General features: G+C 58.7%; 1 protein-coding gene across 18 annotated transcripts in view; it reads left to right on the forward strand.

The window, feature by feature from the left end:
* The window catches only part of ABLIM2 (actin binding LIM protein family member 2), a 147,115-nt gene that overhangs the window by 83,471 nt on the left and 46,893 nt on the right, over nt 1-16,751 (forward strand). For 13 of the 18 annotated variants that reach the window (XR_013446236.1, XR_013446235.1, XR_013446240.1 and 10 more), the window contains exons 9-12: nt 3,065-3,142; nt 10,070-10,216; nt 12,702-12,734; nt 14,375-14,495. Coding sequence is in view for 2 of the 18 variants with exons in the window: in XM_078068341.1 (XP_077924467.1) it covers nt 3,065-3,142; nt 10,070-10,216; nt 12,702-12,734; nt 14,375-14,495 (379 nt within the window). In the remaining 16 variants the exon portion in view is untranslated. The remainder of the gene's footprint in view (nt 1-3,064; nt 3,143-10,069; nt 10,217-12,701; nt 12,735-14,374; nt 14,496-16,751) is intronic. The other 5 variants (XR_013446238.1, XR_013446244.1, XR_013446245.1 and 2 more) reach the window with 1 other exon arrangement.

The raw sequence follows: 16,751 nt of genomic DNA on the forward strand, positions 1-16,751 counted from the left end.
TGGGTCAGCTCTGGGTCAGCTCCGGGTCAGCTCCGGGTCAGCCCCGGGTCAGCTCTGGGTCAGCCTTGGGTCAGCCCCGGGTCAGCCCCTGGTCCGCTCGCCGAGGCCAGCCCCTGAGAAACACAGCAGAGGTGGTGCGGGCATCACTAACTCTCTCTGAAAGCGGCCCCCAGGTGGAGCTGGATCTACTGCTACCTGGTAATCCAGACAAGAGCTAACTCACCATTAATTGACCAATAACCAGTCATTTAACAAGTGCCCCTCCTTGCTAGGCTCCGGGACCCATTGGACCAGGTCGGTCCGTGACTCCGAGTTCCTCTCCAGCAGGCCAGGCCAGCGCTGGGATCCCCCAGGACAGGCTAGGAGAGGGAGGGCCCTCTGTCCTCCCTGACTGCATCCCCCGGGGGCACGGCCACTCCCCAGGACAAGGATGGCTCCTGGGTGTCCGCTGAGGGTGCGGACCTGGTGCATCCTTGGTCGTTGGGTCGTGTGATCATTGCACACACGGCTAGCCGCTGAGCTCCTGCTGAGCACCTTCTGGCTAGCTGGTGGAACACAGAGATGCCTGAGACGGGCGACCTGGTTCTCACGGGGTCACATACAAGTCACACTGACACGGTGCAGGGGGTCCAACACCCGCTCCTCTCCATTTAACGCTAGGTGCCCTAGTCGCTGTTACAGGACAGTGTCTGTCCGGGCCAGGCTGGGGATGGTGCTGGGGCTCGGCGAGCAGCCCGGCCCCGTCTGTCTCTGCGGGTGTGAACAAGCCCCTGAGAACACAACTGGGTATTGATTAATTGTGAGGCTCCTTTGGGCGTTTGGAGTCCAGATAGAAAGTGAGAGGAAGCCGGGTCTCTGGGCCCTGGAGGAAGCTCCCGGGACTCGGCTCCCTCCCGTCTGGGGACAGGGCACAGAGGGAGGGGCTGCCCGCTGGGGACACCTTGCAGGAGCTGGAGCACAGCCAGCCCCCGGGGGCACTGAGGCAGCCCAAGTGCCCTGGTCATGGTGGTGGCGCCCCTGGGCGGGAGGTGCTCCTCGGGCACGGGGCAGTCCTTGGGTCACGCCGCTTAGGCACCCCTTCCTTTAAAACACCCGGAGTCAGTCTGCTTTACAGACTGTCCTGAGCCCAAGCTGAGCTGAAGTAACAGCAAAGATGATTTGCCGGCACCCGGCCCCCAGCATGTCATAGCTCTAGTCGCAGCCTCAGAAAGGGCAAGTGCCTTTTAGGGAGGTTTTTCCCTTTTATAGAGAAGGAAGCAGAGACTGAAAGGGTTTTTTCCAAATGTATAAAATGTGTACGGACCTCATTTGGGCCCGGCAAGATGGGCCACCTGCACACAGGGCCAGGGAGAGACCCACACCCGTTAGCTGTCTCAGGATCTTCTCTGCAAACAGTATGGGATGCTGTGCCTGGGGGAGGCCGAGGACTCAAGACTGCACAGTGGGGTCAGGCTGTGTCCCACTGGCCCTCGGAAGCCCTGGGTCAGTACCCCGTCCAGCCCTGGGGCACAGCCAGGGCCCTGGGAGGCAGGGCAGGCCCCGAGGGGAGTGGGCGGCCCCATGCCTGGTCCTGGAGGAAGCTGGCTGTCAATGGGAGCGTGGGAGGCCCCACGTGACAGCACTGATGCGTGGGCGAGTGAGGAGGTGATCCCGAGCATCGCACCCTTTCCGTCTACTCTTTCCTCCCCAGATGCACAACCAGGGCTGCAATCAGGTTCCCCAGGCCTTAGAGGCCTCCCGTCTGCTCCTGATGTTGTCCTGTCCTCGCTGCTGTCCTGCTGAGTGAAGGAGGAGCTGGGGGTCCTCTAGCTGGGAGGGGAGGGCTCCACGGCCCGTGATAGTGTCCTGGGCCCACGCATAACATGCTGCAGGCTGGTCGCTCAACTAGGAGAAATGTATCCTCTCCCAGTCCCGGAGGCTGAGGGTCCTGGCTCAGTGTGTGGGCAGGGTTGGTTCCTTCTGAGGCCTCTCCATGGCATGTAGACGGCTGCCCTCTCCCTGTGTCCTCACGCGGGCGTCCCTCTGTGCGTGTCTGTGTCCTGATCCCCTTTTCCCAGCTTGGATCAGAACCCACCCTAGTGACCTCATCTTCCCTTAATTATATCTTTAAATGTCCTCTCTCCAAACAGGGTCACATTCTGGGGTGCTAGGGGTGAGGGCTTCAACATATGAGTTTCAGGAGACATAATTCAGTCTGTGACGTGGCCCTTCCCAGGCTGCTGACACCCCTGCAGTGGGCGTGGGCCACCGAGAGGAGGCAGCCAGGGGGAGCTGTCCGCGGGGTGGGGAGGCAGGTCTGCGTCCTTGGCTAGGGAGGCATGGGAAAGCCAGGCGGTGGGTGGTCCAGGCAGGGGTGGAGGCTGGATCAGGCGGTGCGGGCACCCGCCAGGTCACGCCCTACAGGTGGGGAGAGACGCAGGCATAGAGAGTGGGTTGGGAGCTGGAGAATGAGGGTGTCCATGCAGGGATGGGCGGCCCCGATGTAGGGGACAGAGGAGGGGCCAGGGAAACCATCCCCTGGGGCGAAGCAGGAGATGTGATAGGGGAAAGAGGAAGGATGGGGTGGACGTTCGAGGAGCAGGTCACAGATGTGGTGGCCGCGGAGTCCGACAGCGGAGGACCGGGCTGCTAGAATGAGCAATCACCCCCACCCCCATAATCTAGGCGGAAAATAACACCTCTGAGCAGCAACATTCTGGGTAGAAGGATGGCCTTTGCTACCAGAGCACGCAGAACCACTTGAAAATGCATCACTTGCTCTTGTCCTCGGGAACACAGATGATTTCCGTGCGTGCAAGCCGGGTGATCATCGGAGCGTTTCCAGCCGTGCAGAGCGCTGGCTGCCATGCTTGCAGCCCGTGTCACCCGCTGTGTCGGTCTGATTACAGCTTTCCAGCGGCTCATTCAAGCCTGCGTGTTTATTTTAAGAATTCTTTCAACCTGCCAAAAAAAAAAAAAGTCTCATAACTGGCATTTCTGTTGGAGTGTGACCTGTGGTAATTGCATCTGGAAACTTCCGGCATCGACATATTCTGCTTTCATTCTCCTCCTGTCTCCTCTCCAGGAAACCAGAAGCTCTTCCGAGAGCATCATTTCTGTACCTGCTTCCAGCACCTCGGGGTCTCCAAGCCGCGTGATCTATGTGAGTGGGAGAGTGGGGAAGCTGCTGGTGGGACGGTCCGGGCCTGGGTCATTGCTGGGGTGCCCTTGGGGGCTGGGGTGTCCTCAGGTGTCAGGGTGTGGGGCCGGCCCTCTCAGCCCTGCCATGGGGCACAGGCCGGTGCAGACTTTTGGAGGTTAACTGGGAGCCTTCGGTGAGGACTGTCATGCCACCCGGGGACTGCCTGGTTACACAGCGATGGTGCCCAGAAAGCTGTGCTCGCAACTGTTGTCCACAGGGCTGTCTAATCAGTATTGCGTCCCCGCGCCACAGCTAAGGCTTGTCTGGGTAACTGATACTCAGGCTCACGTAGGACTGGGCGGGCGCTGTCAGAGTGGTGCCGATCTGCACGTGTTACCCTGGGAAGTGTGTCCAACGTGTTCCTGCGAGAAGCATGTTAAAGATAGTATGTTACACGATCCCATTTTCATTAAAGAGCGTATGTGTATGTGTGTGTGTGCACATGTGCGCGAAAAGGGGTACATGTGTGTACAAGTGTGTGTGTGCATATGGGTGTGTGTAGGGGTGTGTGTAGGGGTGTGTGTGCAGGTGTGGGTGTGCATATGTGTGTACGTGTGCATATGGGGACGTGTGTGTAGGGGTGTGTGTGCATATGGGTGTATGTGTGTGTGCATATGGATGTGTGTGCATGTGTGGGTGTGGGTGTGTACATGTGCATATGGGGACGTGTGTGTAGGGGTGTGTGTGCATATGGGTGTATGTGTGTGCATATGGATGTGTGTGCATGTGTGTGTGTGTGGGTGTGTACATGTGCATATGGGGATGTGTGTGTGGGGGTGTGTGCATATGGGTGTATGTGTGTGCATATGGATGTGTGTGCATGTGTGTGTGGGGGTGTGTACGTGTGCATATGGGGATGTGTGTGTGGGGGTGTGTGTGCATATGGGTGTATGTGTGTGCATATGGATGTGTGTGCATATGGATGTGTGCATATGTGTGTGGGGGGGGTGTACGTGTGCATATGGGGACGTGTGTGTAGGGGTGTGTGTGCATATGGGTGTATGTGTGTGCATATGGATGTGTGTGCATGTGTGTGTGTGTGGGTGTGTACGTGTGCATATGGGGATGTGTGTGTGGGGGTGTGTGTGCATATGGGTGTATGTGTGTGCACATGGATGTGTGTGCATGTGTGTGTGTGGGTGTGTACGTGTGCATATGGGGATGTGTGTGTGGGGGTGTGTGTGCATATGGGTGTATGTGTGTGCATATGGATGTGTGTGCATATGTGTGTGGGGGGTGTGTATGTGTGCATATGGGGACGTGTGTGTAGGGGTGTGTGTGCATATGGGTGTATGTGTGTGCATATGGATGTGTGTGCATGTGTGTGGGGGGTGTGTACGTGTGCATATGGGGACGTGTGTGTAGGGGTGTGTGTGCATATGGGTGTATGTGTGTGTGTACGTGTGCATATGGATGTGTGTGTGTGCACATACAAGTATAAAAATAGCAACTACCTCTGGGCTGCAGGTTCAGCAGTGGGAGGTTAGTACTTTTGCTAATTTACCTGTGAGTACCAAACTCCATTGTCTGAGGAAGAGCCCGAGGCTCTAGGTGCAGGCTGGGGGAGGGGCAAGCCCTGGACTGGGTGTCTGGGCCTGGCTCTACCACTGTAAGGAACAGCAGGTGTCTTAGAGCACGTCACTTCTCCCATCCCCTTCCCACCCGGCCAGGACCTTTGTTTTCTCTCACACAGTGGGGTTGGATTTGCTCTTCCTGACGCCTTTTCAGCCCTGAATCTCATACTAGTTGGATGCAGAGTCATTCCTGACCCTAATTCTGATGGGTAACAATACCATGCAGTCTAGTCCTCGGGGGAACGAGCCCCGAAGATGAATCGCAGCGTGGCCCTTAGTGAATGTGCACTCAGAGGCTCAGAAAGGGGGGATGGAGTCATCAGACCAGCTGTGTGCCCTTGGGTGAGGAGTGAACCTCTCTGAGCCTCCGAGAGCTTACCTGTACCAGAGAAGACCCACAGTACCTGCTGTCCAGGGCCCGCGGAGGGACAGTGTGGGAACCCTGAGTGCAGCCCTGGGCCAGAGGGAGGACTTTGCAAATGCTCACTGCGATGATGATCAGTATGAGATCTGCGCTCGTAGCTCGGCCACCGTAGCAAATAAATCCCGCAGGGCAGGTGGCTCCAACCACAGAAATGCGTTCTCTCTGCATCCGGGAGGCTGGGAGCCTGAGATCCGGGTGTGGGCGGGGCTGGCTCTCCTGAGGCCTCCCTCCTTGGCTTGAAGTCTTCTCCTGCGTCCTCACGGGGTCATCCCTCTGTGCATGTCTGTGTCCTAGTCTCTTCTTCTAAGGTCACCAGTCTGATGGGATCGGGGTCCACCCTCGTGACCTCATTTCACTTACCTCTGTAAAGAGACCCCATCTCCAAACACAGTCCCACCTGAGGTCCCCGGGGTGAGGGCTTCAAAATACGGACTTGGCAGGACGTAATGCAGCCACGGTGCCGTCAGTGTCGTGAGAGATCTTAACTATGATTCCTGTTACTTCAACGAGACAAGGTCAGTGGAGCGCTTAGCGGGGGGCCCGGCTTCCGTGGCCGCTGTGGCTGCGCGGCATGTGGTGACTGCTCGCTAGGCGTGAGCTCCTCTTTTAAACGATCTGGCGTTTGACAAGGACCGAGGTACTCTCGGGACCGTGTGTTGAGCAGTGACGCTGGCCACTGTGGTCATGGCTCCTTGAAAGGCCCCATGACGGTGCACAGTGGAGCATTCGACGCACCCCGCACTCCTCCTCCTCCTCCTCCTCCTCCTCCTCCCCCTCCCTCCCCGGGTCGCTGCAGCCACTCTCAGATGCTGCTCAGAGACCTGCAGAAAGTCGTCTGCATCACAGTGCGAAGCCTCGGAGCCCCCACCCAAGAGCACACATGTCCTGTGGCCACATGTGGGTTCCAAGCACCGTGGCCAGTGCCCAGCCTGGACACGTCCGCCCTCCTGGGAGCCAGGCAGGCCATGGGCCAGAGCACCTGGCTGTCCGCTCCTCCCCCCAAACCAGGGTGGTGTGAGCACCCAGTCGGTGCACATCCACGGAACTCCTTCACCGAGGGGGCGTGAGTCCTCTCTCAGGGCTCTGCCCTGCTTTTTCTCTCGTCTCTCTGCTGGGATCTGCAGTGGGCCTACTGTGTGCCTGACACCGTGCTCGGTGCTGGGCCTCGAGAGGGGGGCCCCGATCCCTGCTGCAGCTTGGAAGGATCCCAGCTGCCGGGCAGCCCAGCGGCGCAGAAGATGAATACCATGCGCTATCTGACCACCCAGAGTAGCCACCACTCATACTGGGCAGCACGCCCCTAGGTCTCTTTGCGCTGTATTTTTTTTTAACCCAAATGAGGTCATGCTGAATATTGTGTTTGTAACATTTCTTCAGCATGGCAGTGAATCAGTAACTAGGCGAAGCCGAAAATCAGCATTATTACATTACAGTGTATTATTAGTGAGAGCTTATTGTAACTCTACTGTCGTCGATGGCCATATGTTATTATCGTTTATCATGCTGGACGGAGTATGGAGAGAAAAAAGCAAGGAGAAATCACAGGAACATATACACGTCCCAGTGGCCTTCCGCCAATTAGAGCGTAGCCCGTTGTCACAGCAACCGCCCCAAGGCCAGCAGCGGGAGGAAACGGATCTGTGCACCTGCTGCGCAGGGCAGATGCTGAGGAGCCGGGAGCAGAGCCACTTGTCCAGGGCAGGCGCGAGCGGTGTGGGTGCCCTCAGGCCACCTCTCTGATCCGTGCCGTTCGGGGATCAGCAGGGGCTAACCCAGGGCTCGCTGACCCGTGTGCAGCGGGCTGACACCCGCAGACGGGCGATGCTCTGATCATAGCGGGGTCCGAGGCAGGGAAGGGGGTCCACCTGTGCAGGGACCTGTGAATGCAGACCTCACCCAGCCCCTCATTCCAGTGTCAGCTTTAATCTGAGGCTCATGAAATCCAGAGGGTGGGCAAGATGTAGCTGGTAGTCTCGTCTTGTAAAATGGTCCAGAGAATCCACCTGATTTTGGCAAATGCCCCATGGATTTTACTTCAATTTGGCAAACATGTCCCAAGGATCTTGCCGTGCCAGACACGGAGTTAGGGAGAGGGACTCCGTAATGAAACAGATTGAGTCATGGACCCCCAGAAACCACCAGTCCCAGAGAAGGGGAGACTGGTGCACCAACCAACATCGGCACCTTCACTTAAAGGAGATAAGCATCCAACCCAAATGGTGGAGGGGAGCAGGGACGGTCTCTCAGAGAGGGAGACCTGGACTGAGTCTAGAAGAACCAGCGGCTGAGCAGGCAAAGGGGCCTGGGAGAGAGAGCAGCAGGTGCTGAGCCGTTGGGCTCCAGACGGCCGGGGAGCCATAAGGAGCTCAGCGTGGTGGACAGTATGGGCAGAGGAGTGGGCCACTAGGATAAGCAGGTGCACAAGAGCCCCTAGGGAACGGCTCAGAAATTCTGATCAGTGTCCATCCTGACTACAAACGACAGACTTAGGATTTGAACTCAGGTCTTCTGAACCCTGCCCAGGGCTCCACAGGGAGGAGTCAGAGGTCTGAGACATCAGACATTCCCTCTCTCAAACTACATCACAGATGGCAGCATTCACCCCAAGAGCACCCACCAGCTCATGAGAGCCTTGGAGTTGGGTGGTCAGGGAAGGCTTCCTAGGGGAGGTGGGCTGGGGCTACTGAACCCAGGGCTGAGCCTGGCATGCTGGGGGCACAGGGAGGAGATACCTCAGGGGGAGTGGGCCAGGAATGTCAACCTGCGTTTGGGGACTGCAGTGAGGGCTTGCATCGCCCACCCGGAGACCCTGCCGGAGGATTTGAGCTGGAGGACAGTGTGCTAGAGCTGGAGCTCCAGGGGAGGGCGATGGTGGGGAGCCCGGCTCTGGAGCCCGACGACCCGGGCCTCTTCCCACCCCATACCTCCCTGGCTGTGTGACTCTGGGTGAGCTACCTAACCTCTCTGGGCTCTGCTTTCTGCATCTATGAAGTGAAGGAACTGTGGGTGTCCCCCGTCACGGGCTTGTCGTGAGTATTTGGTGAGCAGATAAGGCTTAGGCCAAGGCCATCCCAGGGAAGAGCTCACAGTGCTAGCAGCCTCTGTCGGCGATGTCTGTTCAGAGCAAGTGCGGCAGGAATGCCCCCGGAGGCTCTTGCCGGGCCTAGATGTGAGCACCGAGGGCCTGGACCAGAGCCGCCTGGGCTGGAAAGGGACAGCTAGTCCCACCACAGAGAGGAGTGTGGGCCCACGCTGGCCCTGGCCCGGTCACTGGGGGACACTGGGGTTGAGCAGAAGGTTCCCTCGGGGTTCAGGTAGAGCCGAGCTGGTGGGGGCAGCCTGACGTCCGGTAAGGCCAGGCTGAGATTAATGCTGAGAGGGGGCATGGTGGGGAAGAGGTGACCACGTGTGTCCGCTCCAGGATGGAGGGGAACGTTGGCACCCACAGCAGGAACACGGGGACCGACACAGATGATGGTTCCTGCTGTGACACCTGAGGATTGTGTGGGTGTGGCCCTGCCCCGCTCGGGGACCTGTTTCAGCCTGCCGCGTGACCTCTGCAGCCCCCTGGAGCAGGGAGGGGCGGTGGGGTGATGCCGGGGAGGGCGGTGCCGGAGAGCGGGTGGTCAGGTGGCCCTCACCTGAGCAGATGCAGTGGCTCCACGTGCATCACCGTGAGCACCTGCTGCGGGCCGGGTGCGCTCCTGGCCCCACCGCAGTCCTGTCGCAGCCGGCCAGTCGTGTCAGGCCCTCTGCTGCTATATCTCCAGTGTGTGAGTGCAAGGACGTGTGCGAGTGTGCGGTGGTTTGCACGAGTGTGATTGTGTGTGCAAGCGTGTGCTATTACACGGGAGTGTGTGCGTGTACATGTGTTACATGTGTGGGTGTGAGTTGGGTGTGAATGTGGATTGGTGTGTGAGCGTGTGTGAGTGTACGTGTGAGTGTGTGTGCTGGGTGAGGGAGTGAGTGTGTGCTGTGCCTGCAAGTGTGGGCGTGTGAGGGGGCGTGCGAGTGTGTGTGCTAGTGTTTGGCAGTGGCAGTGAGTGAGTGGGCAGAGGTGTGTGAGTGCGTACACGAGCTCTGCCGTAGGCGCGTCCTCTGTGCACGTGCGTACGTGTGCAGGAGTGGATGCCCAGTGCTTGCACGTGTGCATACATACGTGCACCCACTGGGTGTGTGTTTAAATGCACACGCACATGTGCGTGTCTTGTGTGTTTGCACGCAGACACGTGTATGTGTGCGCGTGACTTTAAGCGCCTGCATGCGCCTGTTTGCTTATGCATGTGTCTTGTGTGTGCACGTGTTTGTTGCACATGTGTGTTTGTATATGGGTGTGTTTTCATTTGCATGTGCTCACACATGGGTGTGCGTGCATGCACACATGCATGTTATGTGTGTTTGTGGGTGTGCATTATGCATGTGCATCCAGGTATTTGCATGTTCATATAAATGTGTGTGCATTTGCCTCTATGCACACATATGTGGTTGACGTGCTTGTATGGGTTTGTGTGTGTGCACACAGAGATGTGTGTAGGTATGTTTAGGCCCTCGGCTGAGTCTCGGGGTCTGCTGGGCTCTGTGCCAGACAGGTGACAGGCTCTACCTCTTTGACCCTGGGGCTGTCCTATGCAACCATCTGTCCCACTTGGCAGGAAGAGAAGTAGGGGCTCAGAGAATACACTTCCTTAGGACTCTGTGGTCTTCCGTGGGGGGGCCGAGGGACCCAGGCCCACGTGACCGTGAGGACTCCCTGGCCATGTGCCTCTGCCCCTTCACCCCATTTCACGGAGCCTGGGTCCTGGGCTGGGCCCCGCTGTCCCCACGGCCGCCAGAGCACCTGCTGCCCTCTGGGCTTTGGAGCTACAATGCCCTCCGCTCTCTGTCTCTCAGGCGAAGCTGGGCGATGAGATTCTCGACTACAGGGACTTGGCTGCTCTTCCTAAAAGCAAGGCCATCTACAACATCGACCGCCCCGACATGATCTCCTACTCGCCGTACATCAGCCACTCGGCGGCGGGCAGGCAGAGCTGCCACGAGGTACGGCCCCCGCGGCGGGTGGTGTGCCCACGGCAAGGGCCGCGTCCGCTTCCGCCCCCTCTGACCCCTGGCCTCCTGTGATCCCCTCCGATGGCCTGTGCGCATCCCCTTTCAAGAGTCCCCAGGGGCTCTGCCCCCACCCTCGCGGAGGGTCTCCTTTGCTGGGGGAGGAATTAAGAAACATGCTGGTGTGGAGGCAATCTGCCGCCCTCAGCAGCTGGCCTGCTCCTGCCCCCCCGTCTCATGAACCCCCTGTGCTGGTTTGACCACCTGTTTGGACCACACACGGTGGATTCCCTGGTGTCCCTCGGGCGTGTCCTTCGCCGGTGACTTGGTTCTCATGGCTCCTCTCCATTTCACGTGGAGTCTGCTGTTGATTTTCCCTGCTCTTTGGTGGTGTTGAGACTCGAGTGTGGCCATGGGTGCCCAGGATAGGTAGGAAGAGCGATTTGCCAGCTGGTGGCCTGAGCGTGTGTACCGTCCACATGTGGGTGGCCTGGCACGGGTGCTGCCCCGGGGCAGGAGAACCCAGGACCTTCACACATCTCCCTGAGCCTTCTGTCCGCTTCTCTGGGAGGGGCTGAGGCTCGGGGGCACCACGCTCCGCGGGCTGGTGCAGTCACAGAGGCTGGGTGCTGCTGCTGAACACAAGGCAGGGTGGGAGGGTGACAAGGACACCCCTTCGCTTGCTCAGCAGCCAGCAGGCGCCCCTCCTGGCTGACTTCTGCCGCAGGGGACACCCGGGACGCTGAGGATGTGGGCGACGTGCCCCATTCAGAGGCGGGACAGGGAGGGGTCCCGACCTGCCCCCACCTACCATGTACCCGAGCTGTGCGTGGGGCTTTATCACCCAGCATCTGGTCTGAGCTCTGGTGGACAGCGCTGAAGAGGGTCGGAGAGGTCCACCGACTTGGTCAGGCTCCCCCAAACGGTGAGCGGCAGAGCCGAGACAAATCCAGGCCTTTCTGCCCCAAAGACCACCTGCTGGCTGTTTCCTTAGCTGCCCCTCATGCTTCCTCTAAGACACGGGAGCCAGATCTGGAGGCCTGGGTTCAAGTTCCCCGCCCCCCTTGGCAGCCCTGTGCCACCCCACCCTCCCGGGTTGGAGCCTGAGGTTTCCTGTGCAGACTGGCTCATGAGGGCCTCAGCTGTGCGTAGGGTTGCTGAGAATGCCACGGAGCCCTGGGCCGGGGAGGGCCAGGTGGGCACGTGGGTGCGGGGCGTCATCACCCTCAGTCCTGCTCCCACGGGTCCGGGAGTGTTGGCAAACACACGAGCAGAGCACAGCAGTGCGGGGCAAATGCAGAGTCTGAGCCACACAGTCTCACGCCGCACCCCTCCAGTCGCGTGCTGTGAACCACGGGTGCCTCCCTCCGTCCCCTGGCGGGTCACGCTGCTGTGGCTGAGCCGTGTCACCACCACCCGGGTCGCCGCCCACCCCTCTGACCTGCTCACTCTGCACGGACACTGGGCTTTCCTGGGTATCCATGTCCCGTGGCCCCGTGCCACGGGAGTGAGTGTCCAGGATGCAGATGAGGGCACAAGGCTCGGGGGACAGACATGCTGGCCCAGAGCCGTGCAGCTCACCGAGGCAGAGGTGGGACTTGGGCCGGGGTAGCCAGCCCCAGTCACCGTGGCCTCCACGCCGGCTTCCGCCATCCCCCGGGGGTGTCAGAGTCCCCTTGCTCCCCCATCTCAGCGCCCCAGGGCTCTCCCCTCTCCAGGCCCTGCCGCACCCTGGCTGGGAGCCTGCGTGGTGGTGGTCTCCGTGGGGACCCTTCTGTGGGCACATGATGGGGTGGGGACAGGGAAGCCCCAGAAGGAGGGTCGGGGCACTGAGTTGAGCAGACACTGGCCTCAGGGCTGGACGGCTCTGCCCGCTTCTCTGGAATGGCAGCCTTCCGGCGACCAGAGCCGGACCTGACCACCAGAGCGGGAGTCCAGCGGGGAAAAAAACAGCACGCTGGACGCTCGGGGACCTGCCTTCACCTCTCTGAGCCTCAGTCTCCCCTTCCATGAAATGGGAGGATTGGGGGACACTTTCCCTTTCCATTCTGCAGAGAGGGGGAATCCCCAAACCCCGAGGCCCTGAACTGCCCTCCTTTCTCTGGGCCGCTTGTCTCTCCTCTCTGGGGAAAACCAAGGCTGCCGGGCTCAGAGGATGCTGTCATCCCCCACCCCAAACTGATGGTCTTCCTTTTGGAAAATATGTCCTCGTGAGGGAGCAGTGGGCGTCAGGGTGGGCCATTGTGGAGGCGCACTCCAGGGCTGGCCCAAAGAAGTGTCCTGGGGACCCCTTTCTCAGGGTGCCATTGACTGTATTTCTCCAAAAAGAAGGTTCTGGAATCCTGCGTCATGTCTCGTGGTGGGGTTCCTTTCCCGTTTGGAGGAGGGTCTGGGCATGAGGACGTGTCTGTGCCCTTTGCTGTTTCTGCCCCCCCACTCCCAGCGACCTAACAGGCCACTCTGTGTGTTGTATCCACAGTCCCCACAGGTACTCTCGCCGACGCCGACGGAGGTAACCGCCTGTCCCCCAGCCAACGCCCCCTCTTGCTCATGGTGCTGCCGCCCGGGTTATAAACATAACCGCCCATGGCACCCCCAGAAGGGCTTCTGTGGCTCCTGACCATCTGGGTCATGGGGCCGTGGTCCTCGGTGGCCTGAAATGCCGTCCTCGGTGTTGGTTATTTTTATAATCACATCTCATCTGCATGCTTCTGTGGTGCACCTGTCGGCCCTGCAGTGGCAGACACATGGGACATGGCTCTCTTGAGGTCTGGCTGGTGGCTTCCTGTAGAGAAAACACCCAGGAGCCTGGGTTAGCCCGGGCCCACCTCACGCTGCTCTGAGTGGGACATATGGAGCACCCAGATCCTCGCAGATGGGTATTCCGAGAGCATTTTTCTATCAAATAGCATTTATAGTCCGCAGCTCTGTCTTCCTGTTTCCCAGAGCCACTCAGTGGTATGGACAGGTGCCCCCCAGACTCCCGTCTGCATGGGCATTGAACCCTCAGGTCCAGGAATGCGCCCACCAGACCGGGCAAGTGGCCATCAGTGCCGCGCTTCGAAAACCACAGGATGGCCGGCCAGGCCCTCGGACAGGCTAAGCAAGGAGAAGGGATGCCCGTGGGGTAGAAACTAGCCAGTGGGGCTGTGTGGAGGATGCCCAGAGAAGCCGCCACCCCAGGGAGAGAGCACCCATCGCCGTGGGTGGGACGGGCCAGGTGGGCTCAGGACGAAGCCAGGTGACAGCTGGTGGGTGTGATCCCAGCCCGGGGACTGGCCTGAGCCAAGCATGGAGGTGGGGGCATGGGCAGGTGTTAGGGACAGTGGCTCAGTGGGTTCTGCCGAAGGACAAGCCTTCGGAGGCAGAAGGTCGGCTCAGAAAGCATGAGAGCTGTGAGCTCCAAACCCAGACTCTCCCCTCTCCTGTGCTTACTCCCATGCTGGCCTCAGGGGCAAAGCAGGAGCGTCCCCCCCACAGCGGGCTGCCGGGCTGGGCCGTCCCAGGACTCTGGCCAGCGTGCCCTGCCGTGGCGGGCCCAACAGCCTGCCCTTCCCCCGTGCCACGGTGTCATGCCATCTCATGCCACCTGCCGCCTGCTCTGACCGCTCCCAACCGTTGCTCATGCTGCTTGAATGGAGTCTCGTGGGCCAGTGCTTGTGGGTCTGACTCAACTGGGCCTTTGGGCCTGGGAGGGGTGCCTTCCTATGTCCCACATGTAGGAGCCCCCCCTTGGGTGGTAGGCGGGGGGAGAATGCAGAATCTTATGGTTCTCGAAGATCTCAAAATGTCGTGGTTGTAGGGAGCTTGGGTGCTGGGGAGGATGGGGCAGGAAGGGCGCTGAGGGGTGCTGGGGAGCCACGCGCCTCCACCGCCCCTCTTCCAGAGCCCAGCCATAGGGAGGGGCTGATGGAGACTCTGCCCTCTGGGATCTGGGGGTGCTGGGGCCGTGCTCAGGCCACAGGGAGTGTCGCCACGAGGCCTGACCCCTACCTGGCTGCTCGGGTGCCCTGGCAGATGCAGAGGATTTCGTCCTGGGGCCACGTTGAGTCAGCCTCTCCAGTCCAGAGGGCAACCGCCAGGAGGAGGGGGAATGCGTGGGGGGTGGGCAGGGCCTCAGCTCTGCTGTTCACCGGCCTTCTTCCCTCCCAGGGGGATCAGGATGACCGCTCGTGCAAGCAGTGCCGGACCTCCAGCCCGAGCTCCACTGGGTCAGTCAGCCTCGGGCGCTACACCCCGACCTCACGGTCACCCCAGCACTACAGCCGTCCAGGTACTTAGTCCCCGTGGCTTCTTGGAGCCCGGATGAAGCTGTACCTCTCGCTGCTTTCCCTCTTCTGACTCTGTCTCTTCCTTTACACAACCGGGAAAATGACGGGCCGGGTGCGGGATGGCCAGCGGGTGATGGGAGAGCCTGGCCGGGTCACCTGTCCAGGAAGGTTGGCCCCTCGTGTCTGGGAGGGGAGGACCGCTGCAGAGGCAGCTGGTTACCCTGCTGGTTAGAGGAGCCGTCCGGTGAAACACACGAGCACTTAGAAATGTTTCAGTCGCAGGAGATGTCAGGAAGCTAAAGGAGCGTAAATGTGGGAGACCAGAGGTCCGTGAGTCCCAGGCTCATGTGGGTCTGGGGGGGTTTGAGCTATGAGAGCAGCGTCAATGGCCAAAAAGTAGTGAGAATATCTATTGACCCTCTTCACCTGTAGCTAGGATGGTGGCCCTGAAGACAGACAGCCATCCCCGTGGGAACATTGGTGAGGGCTTATTGCACCCTCCTGGCAGGGAGACACCCGGGGCAGGGTGCTCTCTACCCCCAGCCCGCCTCCTTTCCTGCCTGGCACCCAGCTGTGTATTGCTCACCCTTAGCTTCAAAAACTCATCGTTACCCTCGGTGTGTCAAAGCCCCAGGGATACTCCACGCACACACTGCCTTTATGAGGGATTTTTCAAGCTGCTTCCTCCTTGGCCAGCTGCTGCATGACTCCATTTCCACATCCATGGGCTACAGCTCTAATTTTCGCAGCCTTTGTGGAAAAATCAACTCATTCATTTGCAAAGTTATTTTCATTGACTACCTGCAATGTTCTTGGAACATCCTGCTCAATAAGTGGAAAGTGGATGGATCAGATGAATCAGTGAGTGAGTGAGCCAGTGAGTGTGTGAGTGAGTGAATGAGTGAGCCAGTGAGTGTGTGACTGAATGAATAAGTGAGTGAGTGTGTGAATTAATGAGTGAGCAAGTGAGTGAATGAGTGAATGAATGAATGTGTGAGTGAATGAGTGAGTGAGCAAGTAAATGAGTAAGCAAGAGTGTGAGTGAGTGAATCAATGTGTGAGTGAATGAATGAGTGAGTGTGTGAGTGGGCGAGCGAGTGTGTGAGTGAATGAGTGAGTGAGCGAATTAGTGTGTGAGGGAGTGACTGAGTAAGCGAGTGAGTATGTGAGTGAGTGTGTGAATGAACGAGTGTGTGAGTGAGCAAGTGTGGGAGTGAGTGAATGAATGAGTGAGTGAATGAGCCAGTGAGCGAGCAAGCGAGTGAATGAATGTGTGAGTGAATGAGCGAGTGTGTGAGTGAGCAAATGAGTGTGTGAGTGAATGAGTGAGTGAGCAAGTGAGTGTGTGAGGGAGTGACTGAGTGAGCAAGCAAGTGAGTGAGCAAGTGTGTAAGTGAATGAGTGAGCAAGTGAGTGAATGAGTGAGTGAGCGAGTGTGTGAGTGAGTGAATGAGTGAGCCAGTGAGTGTGTGAGTGAATGAATAAGTGAGTGAGTGTGTGAATTAGTGAGTGAATGAGTGAATGAATGAATGTGTGAGTGAATGAGTGAGTGAGCAAGTAAATGAGTGAGTAAGCAAGTGTGTGAGTGAGTGAATCAATGTGTGAGTGAATGTGTGTGAGTGAGCAAGCAAGTGGGTGAGCAGTGTGTGAGTGAATGAGTGAGCGAGTTAGTGTGTGAGGGAGTCACTGAGTAAATGAGTGTGTGAGTGAGTGTGTGAATGAATGTGTGAGTGAGCAAGTGTGTGAGTGAGCGAATGAATGAGTGAATGAGCCAGTGAGCGAGGAAGCGAGTGAATGAATGAGCGATTGAATGAGTGAACGAGTTAGTGTGTGAGTGAATGAGCGAGTGTGTGAGTGAGCGAATGAGTATGTGAGTGAATGAGTGAGTGAGCGAGTGTGTGAGGGAGTGACTGAGTGAGCCAGCGAGTGAGTGAATAAGTGAGCAAGTGAGTGAATGAGTGAGTGAGCGAGTGTGTGAGGGAGTGACTGAGTGAGCAAGCGAGTGAGTGAATAAGTGAGCAAGTGAGTGAGTGCGTGAGCGAGTGTGTGAGCGAGTGAGTGAATGAGTGAGCAAGTGAGTGAGTATGTGAGTGAATGAGTGTGTGAGTGAACGAATGAATGAGTGACTGATGAGCGAGCAGGTGAGCAGGCGAGTGAGGGGTGAAGGGCAGTCAGGCTCCCCAAGCGCCCTCTCCGAAGGCCCCTCTCCCGACCCCCGAGCACCGTATTTTGGGTCACCCGGGCTTGTTGGCCGTGCC

This window comes from Halichoerus grypus, chromosome 3 (assembly GCF_964656455.1).
Source record: "Halichoerus grypus chromosome 3, mHalGry1.hap1.1, whole genome shotgun sequence".
Taxonomy (NCBI): Eukaryota; Metazoa; Chordata; class Mammalia; order Carnivora; family Phocidae; genus Halichoerus; species Halichoerus grypus.